At 43.1% G+C, this 9944-nt stretch overlaps 1 protein-coding gene across 3 annotated transcripts in view; it reads left to right on the top strand.

Moving 5' to 3' along the window:
* Positions 1 to 6983, top strand: part of ZBTB21 (zinc finger and BTB domain containing 21) — a 15243-nt gene extending 8260 nt beyond the window's left edge. Inside the window, exons 2-3 of one of the 3 annotated variants that reach the window (XM_023518140.1) lie at positions 3651 to 5260; positions 5864 to 6983. In XM_023518140.1, coding sequence (XP_023373908.1) covers positions 3651 to 5260; positions 5864 to 6855 — 2602 coding nt within the window. In that variant the 3' untranslated portion in view covers positions 6856 to 6983. Of the gene's footprint in view, positions 1 to 3650 lie in introns of all 3 variants that reach the window. The other 2 variants (XM_023518139.1, XM_023518138.1) reach the window with 2 other exon arrangements.
* The last annotated feature ends 2961 nt before the right edge of the window (positions 6984 to 9944 follow it).

Raw genomic sequence — 9944 nt, 5'->3', positions numbered from 1 at the left:
GCTGAGGCAGGAGACTCCCTTGAGCCCAGGAGTTGGAGGTTGCTGTGAGCCTGATGCCTTGGCACTCTACCCAGGGGGATAGCTTGAGGCTCCGTCTTTAAAAAAAAAAAAAAAAAATTCCCTGGTTTTTCTACCAAACTCCACCTCTAGCTGTTCTGGCATAGTCCTTAACTCCTCACTTTCTCTGCCCCTACAAGTCAGTCCCTTAGAAACCCGGATGGCTCTGCCTCACCTCCACTGCTGCCACCTGGGCCCAGCTGTCTTCCCCTCTAACCTGGACCATCACAGTGCACTCTGAGCAGGCCCTCAGTGTTCAGTCCTGCCTTCCTGTGGCCTGGTCTCAACACCAAAGCCAGAGCAGTCCTTTGAAAACGTAATTCAGGTCTTTGCTATTCCTTGCTCAGAATCTTCCAGTGATGTTCCTTTCACACAGAATAAAAAGTAGAGTTCTTCAGCAAACCCTGCATTCCTAGACAGGTGTCTCCTCATTGCCTCTGGGATGTCATCATCCACAGCCCCCACCACACCCTGCCAGCCCTGTTCCCTCAGCTCCTCCCTCTACAGTACTGCTCCCCTTAGTGTCCCTGGGCTCATCTCTCACCTCCTCGGGTCTTCTCAAATGTCCCTTTGTTGAATGAATAAATGGCATGAGAAGCTCTGGTACCGTCTGTAGTGTTGTAGGTGCTGAATAAACAGTAGCATTACTCTGACGTCATTTAATCTTCACAGCACATTGTGTGGCAGTACTGCTGTTATCCTTGTTCAGAGTGGGGAACACAGGCCCAGTGCGGTCAGTCAGCCTAGAATGCTGGCTTGCAGACTGGACTGCCCCATGGGAAGGGCTGCGTTGTACTGTTCAACCCCGCAAATGGCACACATGCTGATGTGTAGGCATGTGGCTGTGGAGCTGCAGTGGAAGTTCTCAAGCTCTTAGTGAGCCTGACTATATTGGGTGCATTCTGACATTATCTACTCTGCCCTACTTGTTTTATTCATTTTTTAATTGCTAGCTTAAAATCTCTAAATTGTGGGCAGCACCTAGGGCTCAGTGAGTAGGGCGCTGGCCCCATATACCGAGGGTGGCAGGTTTGAACCCGGCCCTAGCCAAACTGCAACAACAACAACAAAAAAAAACAACCCTCTAAATTGAGTTTAAGAACCCCTTTTGGCAAAGACTTGTCCAAGCCTTTGTTCTGCATCTGTTGTTGTTGTTGTTGTTGTTGTTGTTGTTGTTTGGCCAGGGCTGGATTTGAACCTACCTCAGGCATATGGGGCAGCACCCTACCCTTTTAAGCCACAGGCACTGCCCCTTTTTTTGACAGAGTCTCACTTTATCGCCCTCGGTAGAGTGCCATGGCGTCACAGCTCACAGCAACCTCCAACTTCTGGGCTTAGGTGATTCTCTTGCCTCAGCCTTCCCAGTAGCTGGGACTACAGGCGCCTGGCACAACACACAGCTATTTTTTTGTTGCAGTTTGGCTGGGGCCAGGTTCAAACCCATCGCCCTTGGTATATGGGGCCCATGCCCTACCCACTGAGCCATAGGCGCCACCCCAGTTGCATCTGTTGTTTTTGCTTGTGGCAACTCCTGAACTAGCTATGTCAAAAATTTTTAGCACTAAAACTGCTCCGTAGATGGCCAGGTCAATACATGTGGCATCATAAAGTTACTTCCTTTCCTGCTGACGTCTGTGAAAGATAGTAAGAGTCTCTTTTAGACAAATGGGCGCATGGGTATAAGGAAAGAATAGGTGATAGGGTTGAGGGGAAAATTAAAATGGCTAAGAAGGAAGGCAAAGGAAGGACGGGAAGGTGCAAATAGAGGAGGGAGACTGACCATTCGGTACAAAAGGCGGATGGATAGGCAGGAATGGACAGAAACCCCACAAGGGCTGACCAGTGCAGTTGTTTTCGGATAGGCTGAAAGCGTCATTCATCCCTGGAAGTCAAATCACGCCCCTGCCTTGTTGCATTGAGTCAGCCCTTTAGCAGGGAGTTGTATGCCATGTTTGGGCACTCCCACCTTGGCAGCCCAGGAGACTCTTAGTTTCTGGGCTCTCCTGATGAGTCTACGGTAACCAGCAAAGGCCAGAAGACCATCTGCAAGTGTTGCTGGGGCCGAGGCTGATTCATATAGCTTGCCCTCTAGAAAAGATAAAACTGCCACAAATATCTTTGTTACTTGGGATCCATTTTAATATTAAATGTTCTGACAATATTTTATATTTACATTATAAAATCTAATGAAAGAAATGAGGTATTCAAGTAAAAAAGCCTAAGTGAAGGATCATACACAGAGAGCTGGGCATCTTCCCTGTAGGAGTTGGTTTCATCTTCCATGAGAGCATGATGGACCCTTGCTGGACACTTTATCTTTAATATTGAATAAAATTGCCTATTAATAATGTTACTTTCGGAAAGTTAATTACATAACATTTGTTGAGTTTTCTTTAGATTAAATATTTGCAACAGCCCTGCAAGAGGGCACAGTCACTCTTCCCAATCCCACACAGGGAACCTGCCTGGCAGAGGCAACAGAGACGCCTGAGGATAGTTGGCTAGCAAGAGGAAGGCAGCATCTCAGCCAAGCATCTGGTGCTAGGGCTCGCCCTCCATCTCCTCTTTAGGTTTAAAGAGAATGTCAGTGAAATCTCAGTATGACCCCTTAAGTTTAGGGCCAGGCTAACGTTTCCTCCGTGCTTGTATAAAAAATGTGATTTGGGGCTCAGTGCCAATAGCACAGCCATTACGGCGCCAGCCACATACACTAAGGCTGGCAGGTTCGAACCCAGCCTGGGCCAGCTAAATAACAATGACAAATGCAACAAAAAAAAACCCAGCCGGGCATTGTGGTAGGCACCTGTAGTCCCAACTGCTTGGGAGACTGAGGCAAGAGAATTCAAGCCCAAGAGTTGGAGGTTACTGTGAGCTGTGACGCCATGACACTCTATGGGGAAGGGGGCGACATAGTGACACTCTGTCTCAAAAAACCAAAAGTGTGATTTGGTAAGAAAGTAGTATTCAAGAGATTGCAAGTTAGCAATTAGCTTAATAAAGAAAGGAAACTTTTTTGTTTTTTAATGCTTCTCACCTTTGATACTTTGATTTAGTAGTAATTAGCAAATGACTTTATAAATTCTTACCTATTTTTAAAGCTCTGACAAGACTTCTACTCTGCAACCCATTGTTAACAATTCGCATTACATTTAAGTATATATAGTAATAAAACTGATTTTCTTTCAGATTATAGACAATCGGGGTTTGATAAGTCATGCTTATTCTCTGAATTAGTAACAGAGCCAAGCATCAACTGGGTCATGACCCTAAATAACAAATCTTTATTTTTAGCTACTGCTTGCCTTGCTACCTGCCCCATTCTAGCATTCTTTTTGATGGTGTAGGCATGCCTGTGTTACAGTATTTAGTTCCTAAAATTCTTCACTTTTATAAGGATCTGCTTAAACTGTGAGGCTAATTTTACATTTTCAGTCATAAATAAGTTTGTTATCCAAAAAACTTTTGTCAGCCTGTGGTCTACAAGGTGTTGGCACCTAACAAGACAGTTGATGGCCCCTGCCTTTGAGGTGCCTTTGTACTGGGGAGGACTTTGCCCCACCTTATCCATAATAATTTTACATTTTGTCTTTTAGAGAAACCCAAGCCATGGAGGGATTGCTGCATTACATCAACCCGGCACATGCCATTTCCCTCCTGAGTGCCCTCAACGAAGAACGGCTCAAAGGACAGCTGTGTGATGTGCTGCTGATTGTCGGAGACCAGAAGTTTCGAGCTCATAAAAATGTCTTGGCTGCTAGCAGCGAATACTTTCAGAGTTTATTCACAAATAAGGAAAACGAGTCACAAACTGTATTTCAGCTTGACTTTTGTGAACCAGATGCTTTTGACAATGTTTTAAACTACATTTATTCTTCCTCCTTGTTTGTTGAGAAGAGCAGCCTTGCTGCTGTGCAAGAACTTGGCTACAGCCTTGGGATCTCCTTCCTCACTAACATTGTTTCCAAAACACCTCAAGCCCCCTTCCCAACATGTCCTAATAGAAAAAAAGTGTTTGTAGAAGACGATGAAAACAGTTCTCAAAAGAGAAGTGTCATTGTTTGTCAAAGTAGACACGAAGCACAAGGAAAAACCGTTAGTCACAACCAGCCCGACCTAAGCCATACTTCCCGGCCCTCGCCTAGCACTGCAGTCAGGCCCAGTGCCCATAAGCCACAAGTTCCAAAACCAGTTGAGCCTCTTCACAATTTGTCATTAACTGAAAAGAGTTGGCCAAAAGATAGTTCTGTGGGATATGCAAAGTCTCTCGAGCACTCTGGATCTTTGGACGATCCTAATAGAAGCAGTTTGGTGAAAAGAAATGCAGTATTGCCTTCAAAGCCTCTCCAAGACAGAGAAGCTACGGACGATAAACCAGGTGTAAGTGGTCAGCTTCCAAAAGGGAAGGCCATAGAACTGGCTCTGAAGAGACCACGGCCACCTGTTTTGTCTCTCTGTAGCTCATCAGAGACTCCCTATCTATTAAAAGAGAGTAGCAAAGGAAGTGGTCAAGGTGAAGATAGGAACTTGTTATACTATTCAAAGTTAGGCTTAGTGATCCCATCCAGTGGGTCTGGGTCTGGAAACCAAAGCATCGACAGGAGTGGCCCACTTGTTAAGAGTCTCCTCAGACGATCGCTGTCCATGGACAGCCAGGTTCCTGTCTATTCACCCTCCATAGACCTGAAAAAGACCCAGGGATCATCAGCAGTGTCGGATGATGCACCAGGGAATATGTTATGTGCTTTATCTCAAAAGTCATCTTTAAAAGACTGTGGCGAAAAAGCAGCCCTAGATGGCAGGCCTCAAGTGCTACAGCCCCGTCGCCTCAGGTCCTTCAGTGCTTCTCAGTCAACAGACAGGGAAGGGGCCTCCCCCGTGACCGAGGTGCGCATAAAGACTGAGCCCAGCAGCCCGCTGTCGGACCCCTCAGACATCATCCGTGTCACCGTGGGAGACGCAGCGGCAGCAGCGGCTTCAGCACCGTCAGTCACAAGAGACCTATCTCTGAAAATGGAAGACCAGAAGGACATGAGCAGGCTCCCAGCAAAAAGGAGGTTCCAAGCAGATAGACGGTTGCCCTTTAAGAAGTTAAAAGTGAACGAGCACGGGTCTCCTGTGTCAGAAGACAACTGCGAGGAAGGCTCCAGCCCCACTCTCCTGGAGGCAGATTTCCCAGATTCTGATTTGAATAAAGAGGAATTTGGTGAGTTGGAGGGGACGAGACCAAACAAAAAATTTAAATGCAAACATTGCCTTAAGATCTTTAGATCAACAGCAGGTCTTCACCGTCATGCTAACATGTACCATAACCCAGAAAAGCCCTACGCTTGTGACATCTGTCACAAGAGGTTTCACACCAACTTCAAAGTGTGGACACACTGTCAGACCCAACACGGCATAGTGAAGAACCCATCACCAGCTTCTAGTTCCCATGCTGTTTTGGATGAAAAATTCCAAAGAAAGCTGATTGATATAGTGAGAGAGAGAGAGATTAAGAAGGCCCTGATCATTAAGTTAAGGCGCGGCAAGCCTGGTTTTCAGGGACAGAGTAGTTCCCAAACGCAGCAAGTCATCAAGAGGAACTTGCGATCTCGAGCCAAAGGAGCATACATTTGTACTTACTGTGGAAAAGCTTACCGCTTTCTCTCTCAATTTAAGCAGCACATAAAAATGCACCCAGGAGAAAAACCCCTTGGAGTACATAAAGTTGCTAAGCCAAAAGAGCATGCTCCTCTTGCAAGTCCAGTAGAAAACAAGGAGGTTTACCAGTGCCGCCTCTGTAATGCTAAGCTCTCTTCTCTCCTAGAGCAAGGAAGCCACGAGCGTCTATGCCGGAACGCCACCGTCTGCCCTTACTGCAGCCTCAGGTTTTTCTCGCCCGAGCTGAAGCAGGAGCACGAGAACAAGTGTGAGTATAAGAAGCTGACCTGCCTGGAGTGCATGCGCTCCTTCAAGTCCTCCTTCAGCATCTGGCGGCACCAGGTAGAGGTCCACAATCAGAACAGCATGGCACCAGCTGAAAACCTCTCTGTGCCAGTTCTGGACCACAATGGTGACGTGACTGCTTCTTCAAGGCCCCAAGTCCAGCCTGAGCCTCATAAAGTAAACCATGTCACCACAAAAGACGACAATGTGTTCAGTGATTCATCAGAGCAAGTCAACTTCGACTCAGAGGATTCCTCATGTCTCCCTGAAGACCTTAGTCTTTCTAAGCAGCTGAAAACCCAAGTCAAGGAGGAGCCTGTGGAGGACGCTGAGGAGGAGTCCCCCGAGGCCAGCGTGGCCCCCAGGGAAGCAGGTCCTAGCAAGGATGCTGGTGTGTGGCCCTGTGAGAAGTGTGGGAAGATGTTCACCGTGCACAAGCAGCTGGAGCGGCACCAGGAGCTTCTGTGCTCTGTGAAACCATTTATTTGTCACGTGTGCAACAAAGCTTTTCGCACTAACTTTCGTCTCTGGAGTCACTTCCAGTCACACATGTCTCAGGCTACAGAGGAGTCGGGGCGTAAGGAATCTGAAGTCTGCCCCGTCCCCACAAACTCTCCCTCGCCACCCCCTCTGCCACCACCGCCACCACTGCCCAAGATCCAGCCCCTGGAGCCCGACAGCCCCACAGGCTTGTCTGAAAACCCAGCTCCAGCCACAGAGAAATTGTTTGTACCCCAAGAATCAGACACCCTTTTTTACCATGCCCCACCCCTTTCAGCGATCACATTTAAAAGACAATTCATGTGTAAACTTTGTCATAGGACATTCAAGACTGCGTTTAGTCTTTGGAGTCATGAGCAAACACACAACTGAAAGACCAACATTTTTACCTATTAAGGGATGGGGGCAGTCCCCAGATTTCAACCTGGATTGTGAAATGTGCATAAGTAACAATATTTTTTAAAAAAGAATAATAAATGTTGAAAATTGTTATGCTTGAATTTAAGTCTGAGTTTAAACTGATACTAGTCGGTAATGTTCTTACTCAACTTTAGAAATAAATTTAACATATCGCGGTCTGGACCTTCCAGGAACAAGGTGGTCTGATCTCATTAAGGTTGAGAGCGGTTCATTTTCATTGTTTGCATGGTTCCTTCTCATTCCACGGTGTCAGTATAATCATTTAATTGAGGTTTTTGGTTTTTACTGATTTGTAATTAGTAGAATCAAAAGTATTTCTTTTGATTATTTCAGACACCTAAGTTCTAGTAAATCTTAACCATATTCTTCTGTCTGAAAATATATGAGGAAGAAGTGGAGTAGTTTGCTGTATTGATTTAGATCTTAGAATACTTTAGCAATAAAAAAAAATAAACCTCAACTTTAATAAGTTATCCTGACACTTGATAAAAATATTTGGTATTTTGTGGTCACATAGAACTTTTTTTTGTATGAAAATTGTGAGACATTTAAATCAGCAATAGCAACAGTTTTATAAACTGACAAAAACTTGCTCTCTTTCTCAGTCACTTAATACTATAATGAATGACAGTTAAACTCTAAAGAAGGCTTAGAAGATGAAACATGATTTATGGAAGTGCCCTGAAGTCAGTTTCCTAGAGCTTCCATGTTGGTGTGAGTAATGTACTCTCCTCACAAGTACAGACCAAGATTTAAAGGACTGTGAGTGTTTGATGTCTTCTGATTTATGCCATCACAAATTGAAGATCTGAGTATAGATGGGACAAAATAGCTAACATCCGGCACTAATTTTGAATTTAACATTAGTGTAACATGTAAGGTCAGGTCATATATCTAATAGATCCCAAACACTCAGAGTCAGCACAGCTGATCTAAAGTTCTCAACTGCCCTTTACTCCCAAAGCAGAGGAGGAAACACCACGCTGCAATTCGATAGCTTTTCAAGAATAGTATATATAGCATACATATTTTCCTGCCTCACAGTCTTTTGTGACAATTTCTGTTAGAATTGGTTGGCGTTTACAGTGGTTAAAAGGTCACTGGTGAGGCCACTGCTCTGAGTCACTGCTGACTATTTCATGAATGTGTACAAAAGCTCTATCCACAGTCCAAAAGTAGTTTTAGCTACTTACTTTGGTTCATAGGTTTGGGGCTTGCTTTTCCTATTATGTATTAAGTTGTGATTAAAAGCCTTTCAATAGGTATTATCCAAAGTTCAGTGCAGTGTTTCAAAAGAGAGGGTTTTTCCTTGGTTAGACATATAAAAGAAATGTTATTGAAACTACAAAATCTTTGTTAAGATAGTAATACAGGTTAAGACTTCAAGTTCATAATTCATTTTTTACAAGCTATAATTTCAAATTTTAAAAAGTCATCTACTGTGATTGAGAAATTTATGGGCTCTAGCAGAAAACTCTGTCCCCGTCAGTCTCTTTACCAGCATCCATACCAGTGGTAGGAATGATTAACTTTTCACTGGAACACAGCATTTTTATAAAATACTGTGTAAAATTGACTTTGTACGTTATAGAAATGATGCATGAAATTTTTCCTTTTATTCTGTCACTTTAAAAAAACTACCAAAAATTCCAAGGTATTTTAGTAGTTACTTCCTCTTTTGTTCTTTCTTAGATTTGATGAACAGAGGAGAATAAGATTGAGCAGTAGTTACTGACTCTGTGCATTTTAGAGGCAGCACTGGAGCAGTGCAGCGTCAGGATGGGTGATTGAGCTTTCAACTCATTCCCTGCAATGTGTGGTGTTACTCTGAGCCTCTGGATAAGCTGTCACTTCTTCAGAAGGAGACAGTTCACTGAGTAATCATCACCTGCATGGCCATTAGAGTATCTGTAATAATTCCATGATACAATGTATCTTAGCAGTGCAAATTCAGTATCCCACAACTTGAACCTTTATGCTACATTTTCCAAGATTTATAAAAGTAATGCTATTAATCAAAAAATATTTTTGATCTGACTATAGGCTCCACAAATCTGTTAGATTTTAAAAATTACAGTGTTTATCTTATTAGCTCACATTTTTGTCTAGGCAAGGAAAATAAGATTTCAAATAAAATTTTGAACCAAAAACATTTATAATGCAGTTCTGGTTTTTCTATTACTTTTATACTGAACCTTAAAAGCATTAGGCTGAAAGAGTTTATTTTGATGGTCAAAAAAAATATGCTTCCACTCCTGTAACTATTTTAAATGTTAAAAAGTGAAATAATTAAAGACATGACTTGTTTTATTTGTTGAACAGATTTTAAAGAACGTTTTATCTCAGTAGGCAAATATTTGGTGTAAAACAAGGTGGACTTTCATAGTCGCAACTCCAGTGAAGATATTCTTGTAAATATCTTTTCTGATTGTAATTAATTTTTGAAAATGTAGAAAGCTCGTTATTCCTTATAAGTATTCAGGTTGCCTGCTTTTTTACACAGTTGTTGAAGAGAATGTAAAATGTTTTAATATATTGTTTGTTAATCTGAGAACTTGTTACAGAATCATTTTCTTTATGTGGGAGAAGGAAAGAGTAACATAAAACATGTTTTTATCACTCAAAGTAAGCAATGGAGGTAACAAATTTTGTGCATTTTTAATAGTTATATTTCAAGATTAACAGAACATTCACCTTTACAACTAGTTAGTGTGCATTTATAACTTTACCAAAATATACACCTAACAGCAGTGATGCTATTTGCATTTGTGGAGAGATGTATGACGTTCCTGCTTTTCTGGTTTAGAATGGATTGTTTCTAGCCTTTTCTTTGTAAAAGTCAGCCTGGTCCTTAACAGGGACACCTAGATGTACTTGCAGCACCGCTGGTACTAGTGGGAGCAGCCTCTGTGAGGCAAGAAGAAACCAGGGGGGTTGTGGCCATGTCTGGCTGGCTGGCCGGTCAGGATGAGGGAGAGGTAAAAATTAGCAGATCTAAACTTGGCTTTTTCTTCTTCAAGTCAGGTTCTCACAGTTATGCT

This window comes from Otolemur garnettii, unplaced genomic scaffold, assembly GCF_000181295.1.
Source record: "Otolemur garnettii isolate 467f Iridium unplaced genomic scaffold, OtoGar3 scaffold00128, whole genome shotgun sequence".
NCBI classification, from domain to species: Eukaryota; Metazoa; Chordata; class Mammalia; order Primates; family Galagidae; genus Otolemur; species Otolemur garnettii.
This window is presented reverse-complemented; position numbering and strand designations above follow the sequence as displayed.